The 21,652-nt window shown below is 33.9% G+C and overlaps 1 protein-coding gene across 1 annotated transcript in view; it reads left to right on the forward strand.

Moving 5' to 3' along the window:
* The first annotated feature begins 1,055 nt into the window (after window positions 1-1,055).
* Window positions 1,056-21,652, forward strand: part of LOC108767536 (uncharacterized) — a 128,449-nt gene continuing 107,852 nt past the window's right edge. Inside the window, exons 1-2 of the mRNA XM_018517464.1 lie at window positions 1,056-1,277; window positions 21,337-21,560. Of these exons, the coding sequence (XP_018372966.1) occupies window positions 1,187-1,277; window positions 21,337-21,560 (315 nt within the window). The 5' untranslated portion in view covers window positions 1,056-1,186. The remainder of the gene's footprint in view (window positions 1,278-21,336; window positions 21,561-21,652) is intronic.

Consider the following 21,652-nt stretch of genomic DNA (forward strand, 5'->3'; position numbering starts at 1 on the left):
TACACTAAATTCATAAAACCGTATGCTTTCATCTTCTACAACGCTCGTGAATGTATCGTACAAACGATGTTAATCTCTCTGAATCGAAATTAATCCTTTCACTTCAGATTTTTTTTCCAGATATGACTAATAAAATATTTCAACGATACTTTACATTTTTAAATAACTTTTCCGATTCTGTCAGTTTAATTTAGATGTGTGTATATTAATATATTTATGTCTATATATTTATACTTGCTTTTGTTTCGATCAATTAATCATCAACTCTCCGTACAATGAAATTCGTATATTTGGAAATGCTATATAAAATAGCTATAAAATTTCAACACGATTTTAAGTTTTGATATCATTTTCGATATCATTATATAATACATATTTGACTTATCAGAATGTCAATACATAAAGGTTAAAAATATATTTCTCCACCAAAGTAGACATTAATAATTATATAATTATATCACAGAGCATTTAAAGTAGCTTAATAATATCTCTGATAAAAATGTCCAACAAAAAAAAGAGATGCGCGAGCTTAATACCTCAATCTGCAATTGCATATCTGATTACGTTCCTCTGGGTGAACAATGTCGAATCAAACGACCTCATTTGGGATTCTCTCTTGTATCCCCAAGCCAATCGTCATCGCCACTTCCGTCCGCATTTTCCGGGCAGCGTGTTCCGCGGTACGTTTTCGCGCGTCCGCGTTGCGACGTAGCGTAATCCGGTCGAAAAGCCGGTTACGCTCGTCCTCATTAACTCGCCTCAACAATGAGCGTGGGTGTCGGCGTAGTACGTCCTTTCAACCCCCGTCGACATCCACACCCTTCTCGAGATTCGTAGGGCGCACGCGCAAACTCTCTCCCCCCCCCTCTCTCTCTCTCTCTCTCTTTTACCCTGTTTCTCTCCTTCGCTTCAACGTCGACAACGACGACTACGACGATTACGTCGACGACGGGGAACGATGTGTGTGGGGGCGGTTCGCGCGTAAAATCGCACCGAGTGGAGGCGCTCAGTCGCGCGGGACACGTCGCGGGGTGCGGTTGCATCGTCGTGGTGGTTCGTCACACCGGGTGGTACGTGCGTGCGTGCGTGCAAAGAGGGGAAAAAGACGACGACCCTATCTGTGCCTTTCGCGCGGGGGTGGTGTGGACGATGTGCGCGTGCCGATAACGATAAGGCCGCCGCAGGGATGTGCCTAGCGGGGGGCACTCGAGCCCTCCTGCTCTTGGCGCTCGTGCTGTGCCAGCGTGCCGGCTGCGTCGATGGCAAGAATGACAACTGTGAGTACGCGCCTCGTGCCTCTTATCGATATAACTTCAGGGAGGATCGTAATATTGGACGAGGGATGGGGTACTCAAGCGCGGTGTGGCTCGAATGCTTTTATAATTGAGGGGATAGGCGGAATAAAGGCCTAATTACAAAATCTTGATATTAATACAAATTAAAATAACTTGCCACTTTTTTATTATACACAAATGGATACAATATCAAATGAATTTATGTAATGTCTTTAAGAAGTTACATGTTACAATACTTCTCTATTACGATCAATATTATGTAAAAAAGCTAATCACCGGAAAAAGAGCCTAAGTAGAATTGTGCTTTTATTCTGCCCATCCCCTCAATTGTACGAGATTTTCGATAAAGCGCGTCTTCACGAATATTCATAGATCTGACATTGATCTCGAATACCGTGCACGATTGTAATTGTGGAGATCTTCGATTGATTGTACCGAATAAATTTTATATTGGAGTATAAAATTTAAACAAAAGTTTACACTTAAGTTTAAGTTCAAAGTTTGTATAAAAGTTATAACACACAGTCTCGATTCATTTTATCTGTAAGTGGGTAAGTGAGGGTGGTCACAACAGGTACAGTTATCTCCAAAACTTTGTTTTGGAAAAGGAAAATAAAAAGTATTGCCCAGAAGTCTCAAGATTCATTATTTTTACATTTTTTTATCTCATAAGGATAATTAATGTAACTTTAACTATATTTAATATATTATTGATGTATTAATGTATATACCAGTAAAAAATGACTATAGAATGAAATTCTTTTAGGGAATGTTTCAAGCATCTATTACCAACTTGCGTATCTCTAAGTCACTTACCTAGTTAAAAATTAAAGTTTCTTTACTAGTTGTGCGTGACATTAATTATATTTCCGCTTAAACGTACTAAAATAGTAGAAATTAATTAATTACAAGCAATTTATATAATAAAGTGATGCAATTACGAACGTCGTATCATATTAAATAATAAGATAAATATGACAAACAGAAAAATGTAAGGTTATCATTAATGCGGCTTTAGATGACGTGACTAGTATACGTCAACATTATGTGTAGCAAACATTACACACATACACACACATATGATGTGCATAATTATCATGCATATTTAGCGAATGTGTGGAAAGTTAGCGTACCATTAGCCGTGTAGTTTATAATCGTCTTGAAATATACGAGTGTGACATTGCAAATATAGTACAATACAATTAATGCGGAACAAGTATATTATAATATTACACAACACGCAGTGTTTTTTATTACACTGACGTTACGCAAACGATTATTTGTCTAATGTCATTGAGCGCGTAAAATGCGCGACTACTAACACTATCAATGCGTGATTTACGGACGGATTTCCGTTTAATCGTGATCTATAATTAGCTTGTTTTGAACTTCTATATTTCAAAAATTACTGCTCGGAACGAAAAATGGTAATCACTTTTAACTTATTTTTTCGAGAACTTTGTTGCTATGATATTTTAATTTGCGAATTTCCGGACACCCTATATATATATATATATACATAAACTATCCGCAAGTAATATTTAAAATGTTTAAGTTAAGATTACAGTCACACGCTTTAATTTAACTAGCCTTATGCACTTGTCGACATTATCCCAAAATGCCTGAAAATGCGATTACATGACGGATTACTCTTACTTACGATCTAAACTTTCTATTTTTATCTTGTAAGATTAAAGTTGCAGATACCATAGTATCTTGTGAATTTAAGCCGATTTGAGAATATTATAGACCATAAGCCGCTTGAAGTATTTCATCAGCTCCTTTAAAATGGCCGCGACACAAAAGCGGGATATCCCCTGCGGGACATCGCATGGTATATCCCCATCCATCGGTGTCATTCGCTTCTCGATATCGAGGCAAGAATTCGAGATGGTATCTGAAAATTTATCATTGCTCTCGATAACCGCGGATAACGTGCGTCGCACGATAAAATCGTCTCGTGCTATAAAATCGAAACGAGAATTCGTGTCACGGATTATCGGCGTGACGCGTCGCGGTTTTGCAAGAGTGGAAGAGAGGCGATGGGTCAAGAGATATTCCCGCCACTGGTCCGCTCGCTTTTCGGCATCAACGTATATATGCTAAAAAAACACGGTTTACGCGCGTCGTACGACACATCGGATCAAATTGTCTGACGTTATCGGTACACCACATAAATCATGTCTCTCTTTCGAATCCTCGAATTCCATCGCCGTTTATCTACCTACATCTAGAACACTAAGGCCCAGTTCCACAACTCACGGTTAACTCTTAACCGAGGTTCAACTTATTTATTGTCTCTTTCTAATTCTAGAATTGGAAAGAGATGAGAAACAAATTGAACCTCAGTTAAGAGTTAACCATGAGTTGTGGAACTGGGCCTAAGAGTAATATCGAATTTAACTCGCGTAAGTTATTATAAAGCCGAGTTACATTTTCTATTGAGAGGAGCTTTCTTTATACTTGTTTCACTCAATGAGCAAGTAACTTGCGAATAAATTATTCGAATAGAAAAGTTTCGTTAAATCAATTTTTTACAAAGTTGTTTCTTTCGTAATCGGGTAGATGGGTACAACCGAGTATTATTTCCGCCCCGTTTCTGAAAGGAAGAAAGGATTTCGCTGAATCCCTTTTGGAAACGGGGAATTGGCCGTATAAAATATCGTCTACTTTTTACCTCCTTTCGTTCTTCTGTAAAATTTACTCTTTACGGCTTATGTCTGTAACATTCTCGCCGTCTTCGCGCCCGAAACCTCATCCGCGTCTTCGTGCGGAAAGTGGGCTGTACCCGTATTCGCTGCGAAGAAGGAAAAGTTGTCTTAATGCATTAGGGACGTATGTGTCTTGCGTTACTTGCGCTAGGCGCGCCTCGGTTTCTACTCGGGATTGGTAAGGTTTACGACACCATGGCGAGAATCGATTCTATCGCGACGAATACACCAGCCAGCACGAACGTCCACCGTACATTTGTCCGCGTATGCAGGATTGCTACAAAACTGGATATCAGGGAAATGTCAGGGAAGTTGAAAACGGTCAGGGAAATCGGGGAAAAGTCGGGGAATTTTGCAAAGTTTTCTAGAAAATATAAATTCTTGGTTTTACAGAAGTTTGATACGAGTATATCATACCTACGCAGTTTTGGAATACTACATGTCGAAAAAATGACTTGGCAATAACAGATAAATTTTAACAGCTGAATCAAACTTAGCTGTAAGATCTACCGCCTTAGTATCATTACTAAGCTCTGGCTTTACAGATAAAAAACATTCACTGTGGCATGAAACTTTTTTAGTTGAAATTAAAAGCATATATTAGTACAGGTATAGTTAAAAAGATATCACACCGAAAAAATTGTATTTTTGAAAGATACTTAATATTTCCTCTCTTAATAGATATAAGAATATTTCCTCTTAAATTAATGACATATTCTTGATTTGCGTCGCTACACGCGTGCTTCACGCGGTTTTTGATGATTTCCCCCTTAAAACCATGCAACTTTTGTCTGAAACATTTTTCTCTAAAATGTATTGTTCAAGAGATATTTGAGATCATCATTTAAAGTAGGACATCCTGTACATTATATTAAGAATATTCAGGATGTTAATTTAGATGATTTTTCTCTTAAATTAAGAGGATCGTTTTGGCGCTTATTTTAATTAAGAGGAAAACATACTATACGTAAGTGGGATATTCATTTTTTCGGTGTACCTAAAAGTTCTACAGTAAAAGATAAAGTAGCATTCAGCTAAATATGTCTCTAACAGCAAAAATTTGTTGCTACAGTACATATAATACATAAGTACAAATAGCTAATAAATTTAGCTTGAGCAGCAACAGCATTAGCTGTCCTAATTTTAAAGACACATTTTAGCTACCACAGCTTTATATTAGCTCCTACCGCTAATCCTTTTTTTCTTCGTGAAGCTTAATGGCCGCAACACAGACTCTTGCATAACGCATAATGCATAGTGCATAAGGGAATCAATCAATCGAAATTCTTCTTTTCCATGGAATGAGAGGAAAGGAAAGCTTCTGATTAGTTGATTCGCTTATGCACTATGCGTTATGCGTTATGCAAAAGTCTGTGCTACGGCCATAACGATTAAATGGAAGTGGTGTCAGTAACATTAACAGTAATTTACATTACTAATTAATTGTTCCGTCAACCAAATGTTTAATGATTTTTAAATCAATAAATGCAGTTTTCAAAATGTTATTGAAAGTCAGAAAACCTAGGACGAGGAATTTGTGGCAACTCTGGTACGGATAATTCTCTTTACGTCAATCAAACTACATGATGCAAAATACTGAATAATTAGTATACCTGTATTTCACACTGAGAGAAAAGATTTTGTTATAGGAACAAATCAAGGGAAAGCAAATGTGATATTTGTTAAAAAAACAATCGATTTGTTACGATTACAAATTAATTCGTCAATGTAACAAATAATCAATAGTATCGCTAGCAAATAAGAGGCTCATATATATATAAAAGTCTATCCAAAAGATAGGTTAGATTCTATATAGTTTGTTTCTGTTACTAATAATTAGTTGGTATAGCAGACTAGCAGCAATCACAACAACATAATTTGTTGTTATATATTTACCGATCACCGGTTAAAGGTACTGGTGGCTTGCTAAATTAACAAAATCCTTTCTCTCAGTGCATATCCAAATGAATTTTGCAGGATTTGACAAACTCCTAGAGTTTTTACGTTAATTAATTGTATGTTATAACTAATAATAGAGGATATAAAATACAATAAGCGTGTCATGATCGAAATGCGATAATTCGCGTAGATACATGAACAATCTTTCCCTGTTAATTTAATAACTAAATTTAATTTGAGATATTAACGAACTATTATATTAACATGTATATGCGACCATAGAGTATTTAATGGAACGCGTTAGATAAAGTAATGACGTATTAATATATTATTGAGTATCTTAAAGCTAGATGTAATAGTTTCTATATGAATTTTATATTAATGTAATAATTATAATAAATATAACAAATGCCTTACAAAAGAATTAAGGCTTTATTTTAATAAGAAAGATGATAGAAGCCAAAAACAGAAGGTATGACTTTAATTTTTACCACTCAAGCAGGATTCGTGGGAAATGGAGATGCGGCTTGAATTAAACGTCGCCATTTCCTGTTCATAAGTTTGTACTTTGCGAAAAGTCTGGAGTCGAGAGCTCTTTCCGAAACGTCGATACTCCGGGCGCGGCGATGCGGATTAAGTGCCATTTCTACGCTGGCGGGTCGCCGTGTCGCGAATTTTTACGACCGGGTCGCAACCCCTGGTTCGCGTATTCAAAACACGAGTATCATTTGCCTTTTTAGTGGTCTGGCATATAATTTTGGGGCAGCCGCCACGACGAAGAATTTTTACGGTCGCATCTCTCTCTCATTCGCCCCGCGATTTCATTAGATGCGAATTCCGGCGTCGAGATTTTAGCATTTCATAGTCCATAAAATATTTGATCGAACCAGTGCGGAAATCGAGATACGTACGCACGTATTTACGGACGTGTCATAATACTGAAATATTTGTAAAATACGCTGGAATGCCTAATTATTTTGACATGGGCTAATCGCGAACATTGCAGAATTCATAACGGCGGAAGAATCTCTCACCATGGCAGAATCTCATCAAATTGCAGCATTTGAAATGACAGTCTACCTTTCTATAGATTTTAATTAAGGTATATTTTGTAGATAAAAATATATGATAAGGTGATACAATTTCGGACATGGTGATACAATTCTGAAAAGAATAAAATTTGAATCCAATTTTTGAAGTTTTGTAATCTTCTCATTAGGGTAACTCCAGTATATACGCCGCGCTGGGATTTACGCCGCGAAAGTCAGAAAAAATAGAAGGAGTAGGGGTAATTTTCTCGCAACTACTCTGTTACATGCCTTTATGTTATATTAGTTGTTATTGAGTTATAATTTCAGCTTCTTAATATTAATGAAATTATTGTGAGTTGAATCAATTTGTCACTGTGTGTGTAACAAGTAGCATCATCATAAATTATAATTTACATAAAATGATTATTGTAAGGCGTGTAAAAGACCTGGTTATTTCGTGATATATACGTGTAGAGGAATAGTAAAGCATGTTGTATAGCAAAATACAAGTGCTTTGCTTTCGTATTCTCTCTTTGTTTAGTTTGTTGAAACCCTTGCATTTTTGCCATATACTCGTATCCCACCCATTATCTATATATAGCAAAAATGCAAGATTTCAAAAAGTTTATTTTTTAATACGAAAACTAAATATTTCGGATTTCTAATATTTTTTTCATAGTAGTAGTAGACAGTACAAAGTTTTTACTGATATAGCTCGTTTATTTTAAACATAATAAATAATACTTAATAAATTGAGTTTTTGATAGGTGCGGCGTATATATCGGAGTTACCCTATATATGTACAAAATTCTAAAACTTATCACATAAAAATTAATCCTGAACTTAGAAAATAGGATTCAAATATTACTTCGTTCAAAATTGCACCATATCGAAATTCTATTTTCTTATCCTATTATTATAGATATTATTATTATTCTCAATAATATATGTTAAAAATAGAAAACATTTAATTTTTAAAACAGAGTCAAAGCAGTTGCAGTGCATTAAAGTATCTCTTAAAATATTAATAGAATATATTATTGTTCAGTTATGGTAGCTATTTAGCGAAATTATTTATGAAATTATAGCATTAACCTTCAGAGAAAACGGGGGTTTATTTTTGAAATTTATCGCTTTTCTTCGAGTAAGATTTGTTATAATTAATTTTCAGTGCATTTCTTGCCTCAATATATAACACTGTTTCAGCGTTATTTTATAATGACTTTCCCCATTTTTATAATGTTTTTATAATCCCCTACTTTATAATGACTTTTTGTAAAGGTTCAAACAAAGGAAAAGAAAAAGAAATCGGACTATCTGTATTTATACCACTGAATTTTCTCTAATTTGTATGATAAATCAGGTTGACGGTTTTAAAATGCTTATGTCCTTAAATTCTGAATTTTTAAATAAAGATAAAAATAAATTTACGCTTTTAGTTAATATTAAACTTATAAAATCTACTTTTTATTCTTTTTCTTATTAATTTAAATTATGCTGTATCTTATGTATACAATAAATATAAATGTCTGCAATGTGTTGAGCTTGGGTCCGTAAATTTGTTAAGCCCAAATGACTGTAGATCAGTCATCCCTGTGGAAAAGGCGCGACAGGGGTCAGAGAATCAGTCGCGATCCGTAGGTAAACTTTTCAGAGTATCTGCGTTATGTATGTGTCGATAGCATTGTTTCCGAGCAACCTTTTCTATCTTGGTGGATAAAATTGCAAAGAAAACTTAGTGGAGTGATGTTAGCGAGCTCTTGCGATGAAACGCCTGCGAAACGTAATGCTTTTTTCGTGTCAATGCGAAAGAAAATTGAGGGGAAACACTTATCATAAGATGAGTTTAGATTTACTCTAGAAAAAAAGGGAGTAACTTTACGCTGTAATACATGCGGGCTGTAAATTATTCGTTCGGTGAAATAATTTCAATGACATCTTTTGTCAATGCATAATTTTTTTGTTTTTTACTACCGTATTTCCCCAGCAAGATTTCTATTAAAAATATAAATGCGAAAACGAGATAAAACTTCTGCAAAATAAAATCTCTGTGTAAAATTATCCTTTGTTGTTTAAAAGGTGAGGTTTTTGAGCTGTCATAACAAAATTCACACAAAAATATTTATTGTTTAAACTTCGATATTACGCGGAAAAAGTTGAATATAAAATCTTTGGATTCCTGTCAGTCAAAAGTCATTTAAAAATAATTTTTTACTTTTTGCACTTTCTGATATAAGGCTAAAAAATTAAGAATTACGTCTAATATATATATCAATCGTTCATTTTTCTCAGATTTCGCGTTAAATTGACATCGTTCCCGTTCGAGATGAAAGCTCACGTTAATTTTCATCGAGAATGTATGTCAAGAAAGGAAAGATTACGGCAATTTCTAACGACGAGAGACACAGCAGCCGGTGACGTGAAATTTATCGAGCATAAGTAAAAATTTGCATTCGCTTCGCACGAAGAAGAAAATAAATGGAGGCCGGGCACGACTGTAAAAATGGCGACGCGACCTCCATCGCGGGGGAAAGATACAGATAATATCGCGCGCTCTCGGCGTATTCGCGCGAGAAAACTTTCGCGATGCGCTGAAGCTCCTCCAAGTGCTCGGAGCAAAGTGCTCGGAACTTAATATGATAGCGCTCGGTTGGCGCTCAGACGAGCCGTGGTGCGCTCGAAGAGAGTAATATTGATCGACGGAGCGGGCTTACATCGTGCCAGAAGGGAGAGAGAGAAAGACAGAAAGAGAGAGGGGGCGAGAGAGAAAGGAAACCGGGCTGAAGGGGTGGAGGGCGCACACTGGGTACAAGAGGGAGGGTCGCGTTGGATGGTGGCATACGAGAAGGGGTGGTTGCCAGAGGGTCGTAGGGCCGACGCGCACCATCGTGACCAAAGGGTCTCTTTCTCTCTTGACGTCATTCGTGGCTCTCTCTCTCTCTCTCTCTCTCTCTCTCTCTCTCTGCTTCTCCCTTCTTCCTCCCTCTCTCACTCTCTACCTCTCTCCCTCTCATTCTCTTTTACCCGCTTTCTCTTCCTCTCCGACATGCACCCTCTCGTTTCACTTCCCTGTCCCGCGGTCGCTCGCGAAACCCGCTCACTCTTGTCGTCCCGCGTCCTGGCTCGTTTCGCACGCGACTTCACGTGAAATTCGAAACTTCGTGGTGACATTACATGGCGCGATCCATCGAACAACAGATCGAAAATTGCGGATCGATATTTGCAACGCAAACAGACGCGCTTCCAAATGACCACTTTGTCGATCCTATGATGAGCATTTATCGGCGTTTATCGGGAAACACGACGGTGTTAAAAAAAAAATTCTGAAGTTTACGCGAGCAAACTAGCCACGCGAGATTAATTTCGCGTGCACGACAAATTTAACGAGTTGAAGCGATGTATAAATCCAATAACGAACGATTATACAAGAAAAAATTATTAGGAACGGGAACACTCTATATTAAAGTTTTTACTGTACATCAAACTACCGCAGGACAAAGTTAGATTGCGGGGGGTAACTTTAACTGTAAAATTGAAACTTGAACAAAAATTACGATATCGTTTAATATCGAGAAAAGTTGATTGCTAGTTTCAATTTTGTTCCATTCTAAAAAATTTCTGCTACTTGTCGATTAATTTTTTTTGCGCGTTATTAATTATTTTTAAAACAGTTTTTTAATTTGATGTATAAATGTCTACTTGCAATTCAATCTCATTTTATGTCAATATCTTTTTAATGACAAGTTCTTCGATCTTTTGAGCCGACCTTTTCTTAACAAATATTTGAAGGGGATTTAATAGCGAAGATATTTAACATCAGAGATTAAACTCATCTCAACGAATTAAGTTTTAAGAGTGCACATAGATAATGGAACTTCCTTTCTTTGTCAATTTCAAGTCGAAATTGAATTTCTGCGTGTGCACTTCTTATTCCTTTTCAGAGAACAGAGAGAGCAGATAGTAATTATATTTATTACGCAGGATGATTCTTGGGTGTTTCAATAAACGATCTGTCTCGAAAGTTTCCTCAAATCGTCAAAGAAGTAATTATAAATAGCGTATAATTAATTTTATTTTATTATCCTATCTTTTAATTTATCCCGTTTACTTACACGCATCTAAGGGTTAAAGATATATTACATATTCTTTAACAAAATTATGAAAAAAGTTACAGATTTTTCTATTTGTATTTTTAAAAGTAATACAAAAAATCTGGCGACAACTTAAAATGGATCAAAAATTATTTCAATATGAGTAGACACGTTTAAAAAAAAAAACAGATAAAATAAGAAAATTTTCATTCAAACTATAAAACTGTGTTATTAAATATAAATTGATCTAATTATTGAACTATTTCAAATGCATATAACGTTTTTTTCTATATGGAAAGTATAAATTTTTAATGGAGGTCACTTTTTACAGAAACATCTTTAACCTTCAACTACAGCTATGAAAAAGCTACGCCTAAGTTCTAAAGTGTCTTATTTAAAATACAAAATGCAAATGAACCTCCACTTTACGGTTGATAGAGGAAGATTCAAAGTTTTTTTTACTTACAGTTTAGAACCTCGTAGCGATCGTACAGATTGTACACTGTTAGACCTCAAAGCAGCAATGGTAACCAAATTTCCCTTTGGTTAAATAACATTTCGTTATTTTTAATTTTCATGTGTGTCAAAATGTAAATCAATCCCTTTCTGTAGTTTCAAACTAAACAACATTCATATTAACGTATGCGCTTAGTAAATTATTAACTAAATTAAAATGAAATTTAATACATTTTCTTGAATTAAATTATTTAACATTATTGTTTTAGTTAAATTAATTTTATACGACATTATTATTAATGCTATAATTATACAACATAATTATTACGATATGTTGAATAGGAGCAATGACGACCTACATATATAGAAATGATTAAAAACAATTCCAATTGGACATTATGAATTGTAATTTGACATTATGAATTTAATAATTAATATTTCATATGTACAACCGTAATTTCCTAAATTTTCGCTTTGGGTCCAAATGTTATAGTTGAGAGTTAAATCTGAATTATCCTAGCGAGAGCTGTTTAATTGTGAAGCGGACGTGATAGTAGTAAGCGTAATATATGACAGGTAAAGTAACTGTCCTTATTAGTATTTTTCTACTTAAATAAGCCATTTGAAAACTAGCATAAATAAATAAGAAAAAAGGTATTTTTATAAATTTAAATTATTAATGTATACAATATTAAAGATAGTACTGTATTTTTTAACTATTAAAGTATAGTAATATTTTCTAAAAAAGACATACATATCACAATTTAAAGAAATTTATAGGTTCAATAATATTGCAAGATTTTAAGTTTGTTCTTATTAGCATGTTATAATATATTGAAGCTAAGAACGTTGTGTTATAAATGTACATTAAAATCCTAAGTATAATTAAAATAATGATTTATGCAACGTTAACTTAAACAATTAACTTACATCTATTATCTGTTTTAGAAACTATATGTTAAAATGAGTTAAATGCGGATAGACATATAAAGGGAGTACATTAATAAATCCATCGTCCTTTAAAGGGACACACTAATAGGGACAAAAACATTTTTTTTATTTTTTTATTAAAAACATTATAAAACATTAATATTTTTTAGATTAAAAAAAGATTATAAGAAGAATAGTTGAGAAACCGATATTAATTTCAAGCAGACACAATTGAAGCTACAATTTTTAATAACTAATTCAGTAACAAGACGTACTAATAGGGACAGTTACTTTAGGTCAAACTAGCGGAAGGAAGACTGTTACGTTTGATGATTGCGAGATATAGCACGCACGTGGCATTCCGACGACGTATCGTCACTTTGCCATTACCTTATTTACACCAGCGTCGTGTGACCGCCGGCGGAAATGGCACGCCTTTATCTTCACGAGAATCTTTGCGAGAGACTCGCTCCGAAAATGTTCTCACCTCGGATGCGAACGGTCCATCGGCAGCTGCGAAGGGCGCGCCGTGCGGAAAACTATCTTTCGTTGCGAGACGAGCGGAAACTTTTCAATCGAGTTTCTTGTTCGGGGCGGCGACGACGCCGCATCTTCTCTTATCCCCGCGTAGAGCGACCTCGTTACGAGCTTTTTATTTTCGTCCCTTCGTTCCTGTGGCTCGTCCAGCCGGAACGAATCGGCGAAGAAATCTCGATCGCGGTGAAGCTCAACCGAGTCGAACAGATCTCCTCATGCTTTTCTGAGCGCGGAATGCCTTGCACAAATTGTTCCGTCTATACAAATCGTTAAAATTCGATCAAAATTCCATAACATCCAATACACAGGACATAATTCGCTTCCTTACTTCAAAAATAACACAACCCGAAAAATTAACTTTCATGGAAAGAGAAAAGAGGAAAACTATTTTTCAAAATATTGGTAAAAAGAATATATTCTTAACATGATTAAATGTCATTTTTTATCATTTTCATTTCATAATTCTTAAGAAATCATTCTTTTTAAGTTGTATTGAGTTTGAGGATTTTTTTTAAAGAACTCTTTTTGAATTTTGACGATTTTTACTTTTTTAATAATGTTAAGTTAGATTACTTTTGATGAATGTTTACTTAATTTATTCATGGTAATAACTAGAAAATCACGTTTTTTTGAGTTTTAGCACTTTTGAGAACGATATGTTATCTAAAAGATACACGTGAATTCTGAAGTGCAAAATTAATATACTGTTCATTTTTAGATTTTTGAAGGCTTAAAATAATTATTGATTTTCAATGAAAAAAAATTAAAAATTATATATCTAAAAATTTTATTTTGCTGAAAAGGGTAATTTAAAATTTAATATGATCATTCATTTCGAGAATTTCTATGATAAAGCAAATTTTCATTTCAAATGGAATCGTAATATAAGGTACAAGATACGAAGATACGACCTCGGAATTATTCGTGGGACATCGTGACACGCTTTATCGAATTACTCACTGGAGTAATCAAAACTGATTGTTCTTGAATTGAAATATAATATCGGATAATTACGGTTAATTTATTATATCTCTAAATGTAACTTTTCTCTTGCGATATGTGTATAGCAGTAATCAAGTATACTATAGTAGTAAAAATTGGCAATTAAACGCATATTCTACATTCACTGCTTGATGAATAATAAATAAAACGGTGCAGAGAGACAGTATTATTTCGCAGACTCTGACTCTCAAATCCAATATTCAATACATATATCTGAAAAATAAGAACAGAGCGAAGTTGTCGTCACCAAGAAAATCGCGATTTTATGATCCCAAGAGATTCACAATGTAAAACAATTCAATTGAAGTGACTAATTATGGATATATCACACACACACACACACACACACACACACGTGTATACTTTCTGTAAAAAATGACTTAGAATTGGAAATTTATAATTTCCGTATCAAAATAAATATTATACGAACTGTTCAATACGATCAATATTTAATATTTCATAATATAATTTTATACTGTAAAAAAATTTTTTATTTTATCTTAATTAGATTTTAAACATATAGTTACTTTTTTTGAATAAATGATTTTTGATCCAGATTCTGAAAATCTACTTTTTATAATACTTTCAAATATAATATAGAAAAATGTGTAATTTTCCATATATTCATTTTGTGAAAAAACATAAAATGATAAGACTCTTGTTATCAAATAAAAATAAATCTAAGTAAAGGGCATATAAGAGTGAAAAACTTGAATATAAAAATATACATATAATAATACAGATTCTCGATATCATTTTTTTAAAAATCTTGATGGTATAACATAAAATATCTCAGAACAATAAAATATCTCGATGATCTAATCAAACAATAATTACATGTTTCTGCTTCCTGATCGAGCTATCTTCAGATTTACTATAATAGCAGTCGCAATCCGCAGTAGACGAGTAAAACGATAATACCAAGTAAAGATAAGTTAAATTAAGTTAACAATCTCCGATAAATTGTACGTTGACAGACAGAAATTGTTCCCAAAAATTTCAATAAATCAGTGAATAATATGAGAAAATTGAGAACAATCCAAAATAATTTATTCAAACGTCGATCAAAATAAAACTCGCCGGAGAAGTTACAAAATATGATAATGTTAAGACATGTATCCAGTGATGGTCAATAACATTCTTTTATGTAAAAAAAGAGTCAATCGCATAATTTAACAAACGAGATGTGATCAGACTATTGGTCGCAGCATGGACTTTTGCATAACGCATAATGCATAGTGCAGAAGGGAATCAACCAATCGAAATTCTTCTTTTCCGTGGAATGGGAGGAAAAGAAAGATTCTGATTAGTTGGTTCGCTTATGCACTTATGCTGTGGCTTTAACACATATGAACGTTACAAAAGACAAGCGACGACTAAATAAAGACTAGCAAAATTCACACAGTACCGGTGATGCAAAGTTATATACTGTTTATTATTGGCAAATATGACTTATGAACGTTTGTATAAATTATTTTGGATTGTTCTCAATTTTCTCATATTATTCACAGATTTATTGAAATTTTAATATTCAGTTGATCAGCTGTTTGGGAACAATTTCTGTCTGTCAACGTACAATCCATCGGAGATCGTTAACTTAATTTAACTTATCTTTACTTGGTATTATCGTTTCGTCTACTGCGGATTGCGACTGCTATTATAGTAAATCTAAAGATCAAGAAGTCGAAGCATGTAATTATTGTTTGATTAGATCATCGAGATATTTTATATATAAATATACCATCAAGATATTTAGAGGAATGATATCGAAAATCGTATTATTATATGTATATTTTTATGTTCAAGTTTTATTGATTTTTGATCAATAAAACTTAAATATGATTCTTATATACCTTTTACTTAGATTTATTTTTATTTTGTTAAAAAAAATGTATAATACATCTTTAATTCTTTGACACCAATACATGAGTGTATATAAAATTTCTTATACAAAATATTACGAATTACGGAGGTGAATTAGATTTTTTAAAAATATATCTACTTTTTATTGAATAAACGATTTTTTTATTCAGATTCTAAATTCTTGCCGAGCTCTTTTTGTATTACCTCCTGTCTAATACAATATAAAAAGTTGTTAATTAACATAATCATCCTTAATTCTTTGACACTAATAATGAACGCGTAAAAATAAAATTTCTTAAAACATTGCGAATTGCGGAGTTGAAACCGCATTCTAGAATTGTAGTCTGATATCTAAATGTAGACAATTTGGCAAAATTCTTACTTCATCGAGCATAATAGACTAAAGTTAATCGTGGCTGCATTGAGATCGAATCGAGCCATTATCTCGACAGTGCGAATCAATCGGTTACCAATCGGTCGAATAATTCGACTCGGTCCGCTTACCGATCAGAATGTGCATTAAGCTCTCGAGCATTTAAACGGCTACACGAGTCGGTGAATCGGTTCTTCGACGAGGAACTGTAAATGATTAAGTGCAGCAGGACGCGCGTTCTTGATCGTTGCCCATCTGAATAGACGCTTCCTATTGAGGAACGTAATCGCTTTAGAGCTGACCGAGCGTTGGTCAAGCGTTCTAATATAAGCGTTTTCCATGGATCCACCGGGAATAGAATGTTTCAATACAAACACGATTGAACGTATATCTCAAGGATATATACTTTGAAATTAAAAATTTCAAGAAGATATTAAAAAGATAAGGAAAATCTCAAAGAATATAATTTATTAATTATTCTGGATAAAATATTTATATTTAATTCTCTTTTCATAAAATGCTAATCCTAATATATGCTTAAGGAAGTTCCATCTATTTTATTTTCATCTTCAGAAACATTGAAATCTTGTCGAAAATCTTCAAGGAGCAATTTATAGATATTTCGTCTATAGTGAATCATCTTTCGTATAAGAGAAGTTTGAGAGTTGGAACTTCTTGCTACAATAAAGTTACTTATTCACTAAATTCGCTAAATCATGGTTGTCTGAGAAAATAGTTCTTCCTTAGATATTCTCACTGTTCCTACAAAATTTATGTTCTCTAAAACTGATCCTGAACTCGACGAAGATTTGTGTCTTTCGTACTTGTTTTTCTGATCTCTAAGTCCCCCCCTCCCTCCCCCGGATACCGAATTTAGTCTCTTTAAGACGTCAGTTTTGCTCTATTGCACAAAGGGCCTTTTGTGAATCTTCCGAGTTTCAAACGTTCAAATATATCTAGGCGATAGAAAGTTTCAGCTTACTCCAATATTAAGATAATGGCGCTTTTGTGTCCCCTCGAAACGCTTGACTCAGCAGGATGGAATATGTATGTTGCAATTATCGGACGAATCTTCAATTCATCGCGTAGTTACAAAAATAGCGATGTTTGTCGATACGGAAGAAGTATTGCACATCGGTTCTCGATTCATGTGTGATCGGGGATATACAGGCTCAAGAGGCATACCGACGGTGGCCTCTACATCGTCGATTCGGAATGCCACCTGCGCGTGCCATAATACATTACTTAACATCGAGTCACGTTTTTCCTGTTCACCCGGCTTGCCCAGATGTGCAACGCAATGTACGTGTTCGACAAACGGGTGGCGGCGCGAAGGCGTGAGGAAGACTCGTAAAATTTCATACCAATAGCAATAAAACTTAACTGCTTGACGGAGTTGTTATTACACCAAGTAGCAGCTCGGTAAAACACATTTATACAATACATTTATATATTATAAGCCGTGTTATATATATATAATATACAATATTACGCCGTCGCAAATGTGTCGTAAAAAATGAGGACTCAATTTGGCGAAATCTCGAGAGATGCGTTTACACATACTTTAATCGAAAACACATACTCCTAAGATAAATTTTTCAAATAGTCTGATACAATTTAAGCGAATCTATACATTCACAATTCGTAATAACCGAACTCGTAATAACTGAATGATAGCATTCGTGGGAGTATTCAGAATTTTGAGAGACGGTAAAAATTTATATTAAATATAAGTAAACCGCCTAGAAGAGCTTCTGCGATTGTTTTAGTGCGTAAATAATATATTTATAAAATATAATTCAATAGGAATGTATTTATTTAAGTATGTATTTATCAACTCTGTGCAACTTTGGATTTGAGTCCTCTTTACTTCTTAAAGAGGACTCAAATCCAGAGTCGAAACGTTTGTGGAGTTAACTTCGTTGATATAAATACATTCCAATTGTTTGCAAATTTTGCCTTATCGCCTTATAAATATGTTATTTGCGCTCTAACAATCGCGGAGGTTTTTTAGTTATATTTGATTTATTCATGAAACCACAAAACCATCTTTATTTATTTTAATTTTACTAAAGTATTATCTATATTAAAGCCAGTCTTGGAGGATCTTTAGCGATCTTTTTTACAGAAAGAAAGGTTTTGCTGAAGTATCTAAAAAAAAATAATTTTGTTGGACTATTTAATAAAATAATTATGCAAACGCGTAAACGTTAATGATAATACTGCAAAAAATTTTAACATTCTAGCATCCAGTTTACACGATCTACATAATTATTTTGATGGTGCAAACAAAATTATTTTTATATCTGTATCTATAATCTAACAGTTATTATTATTATTAGTTACATTTTTAGATACTTTAGTAAAACTGTACGTGTACGAATAACGTGTGAGCCGCGCATTGATCAATGAGCATTAAACTTTTTGTCGTAAAATGATTTTTATAATTTAATTGTTTCTTCTTGTCAAAATTTAAGGAATGATTTCCTGTCTTCCTTACGTACGCCTATATGATGCATTAATAACACACTTATTAACACTCATATTAACACGATGCTCGACAGCATTCATCGCTTTTCGTTTATCTCGTAGTCACATTTTGCCGATAGGATGGCTGGTAAATTACTATTATGTAATTGATCACGCGCGTTGCAATGCTCGCGCTGAATTTCCCGCGGTTGTTTATTTGCCGCACATTCACATTCTCTCTACACGACCGAAAATGCGGCGAGCTGACGCAACGACCGTTTTGCAAGCTGCATTTTAGCCGGGTGCGAGTAAACGCATGCGTCACGGGACCGCGGGTCTTGGGAGTAAGTAATTTCAATGTTGCACAGAGCCCAGCTGCAAAGGGATGGTAATGGGTTGGGAAACAAGGGGAAAGCGGAAGACTGCGAGACGAAGACGCGAGCGCAAAGTTCCAGAACCTGCAACCTCTGTTGCCTGTCCCGAAATATGTTACGGTATAATGTCGGGAAACTACAGCGATCGCAATATCGTCCTATACCCCGGGACAAAGTGCGTCTGTAACTTATTTCGCGACTGCGTTGACTGTCGTGCATTCGTTATCATTCGTTTTAAATGCAAATCCGCAAATCTGCCAGCTAAAATCGCGCGCTAGCATTGTGAACTATTTGTACGAGGCGTCATAGCGTGTCATCCGCATGCAAAAGTGGAATTTTTGAGCACTGACCTAGAAAAGCATGATTTTCATCTTCGTAAGCGCGGTTTTTAAAGCGAGCGTAATGGAGCAAAAGTGCGATTGCATGTTTGTTTCATTCCATCGAGAATAAAGCGCGAAATTGCAACCACCAAAATGTTAACTTTCATATTGTTTTCTTAATTTTTGAAAATACCAAATTGTGTTAATTTAATGTTATTGTTTTTCTACACCTTACTATTTTCAAGCAATTCAAACTTACTTAATCGAAACAAAAATAATAATAAATGCAAGACTATTTCTATTTCAACAAAAAATTACGATTATGCAGATATCTTGGAAATCATTATGTATCTTTGAGGTAAATAATATTTTGTTATTTTCAACTTCTATGGACGTCAAAATGTAAATCAATCTATTTTTGTGATTGAATCGCTCAGTTTCGCAAAGTAAACAGCTAAATGTATGCAAATAAATGGTAAATAATAAAATAAATTTGAGTTAATACATTTCTTGAGTTAAATTGTTTATAATTTCATTGTTTCAGGTAAATTAACAACATATCGAGTAGGAGCAGTGAGAGAGAGAGAGAGAGAGAGAGAGAGAGAGAGAGAGAGACCTATAGAAATGATTAAAAATAAATCAAATTGAATAAAATTTGACATTATTAATTTAACAATCTATATACATAGAAAAATCATTTTTGCTGAAGGATCCATAAATTTAGTTAAATATAGATCTAAAAATAATTCTGTTAGACCATCAATACAATTATGTAGAATGACATAAAATAAGTGTCAATATTTTGCATGAATATATTGCTAATCCTACTTGAATGTCCAACCTAATTATTTTGACATTTCAACAGAATTATTTTCAGATCTGTATCTAGCCAAATTTTTAGATACGGAATTAAATACAGATCTGACTACATAACAGATCTGAAAATAATTGTGTTAAAATGCAAAATAATTAGATTGGACATTCAAGCACGCGATTAACAATATTCAAAATATTGACACTCATTATATGTCATTTTACATAACTGTAATGATGGTCTGACAGAATTATTTTTGGATCTATATTTAACTAAATTTATAGATCCTTCAGCAAAAATGATTTTTCCATGTATATACACAGTAAAAAATCGTGTAAAAAGCGTCCGTATGTAGAATTTTTCTTGTGTTACCACATTTTGATTATTACTTCAATGTAAAATAAACATACAACTGATATGTTACTATTTTTGTAACATTTTGATGTGTTAGATTCATGTCACCTTTCTAATTTAACAATTGCGTATGTCAATTAAAAATGGAATATTATTTTGAGTGTTTTTAATACAATTGTTTCAATTAATCTATATATCTGAAAGTCAATTTAATATCTAAGAATTTTTTCATTCACATTATACGAACAAAAATGTTTTATTAACATTTTCTTACGAGTTACTGCAACTACTCTTCTATGTACTCTACTTATTTTATATGTTAGTTTTAAATCACCCTTAAAGTCAAAATAATAAATATAAATGTAAAGTATTGTGTCAATTATTTAACATTACTAGTTCGTTAATAAATAACACAAGACGAATGAGTTACTTTAACTTAAAATTTAGAATGGATCTCCTGGGACATGTAAAAAATGTTAAAATTAACATTTTCTTTTTTACTGTGTAGATTGTTAAATTAATGTCAAATTATACTCAATTTAGGTTATTTTTAATCATTTCTATAGGTCTCATTATTCCTACTCGATAGAACCGTTCTTTCCATGCAGGCTCTAAAAAGTCCTGCATATATTAAAAACTTATGCAGAACTTTCTACAATACATTATAGGTATCTCGTGTTCACGTTTACATGATTTGATCAATAATGTGGAGAACGTTGATCATAAGATATTTATGTACATAATGTATCGAATTTTTTCTAGTTGTGAATAAATTAGATCGATTAACTCTCTTCCATCTGTTTCCATTTTTTTACAGACCAGATGAGCGACATCTGCAAGAAATACTTCCTGCGGGATCTCTACAGGAAGATAGACGGCGCCGTTCTTACCTCACAAAATGAGAGGGATCTCGATTGCGCCATTACTTTCCAGACTCACAGCATCCTCCAGCGGTTTATGCTCCGATTCGATCAGCTGCAGTTAGACTGCAACGACCATCTCTACATCTACGATGGTGCGCACGCGGTCGGCAGTTACAAGGTAAGTCGCCACTATGAAATCCACCACGTGTGTGTGCCGAAGGATATTATCGAGAGCACAGAGTGCTCGGCTCTATGGCCTTCCGTGGCGAA

Source organism: Trachymyrmex cornetzi, unplaced genomic scaffold (assembly GCF_001594075.2).
Source record: "Trachymyrmex cornetzi isolate Tcor2-1 unplaced genomic scaffold, Tcor1.1 scaffold687, whole genome shotgun sequence".
In the NCBI taxonomy this organism is placed as follows: Eukaryota; Metazoa; Arthropoda; class Insecta; order Hymenoptera; family Formicidae; genus Trachymyrmex; species Trachymyrmex cornetzi.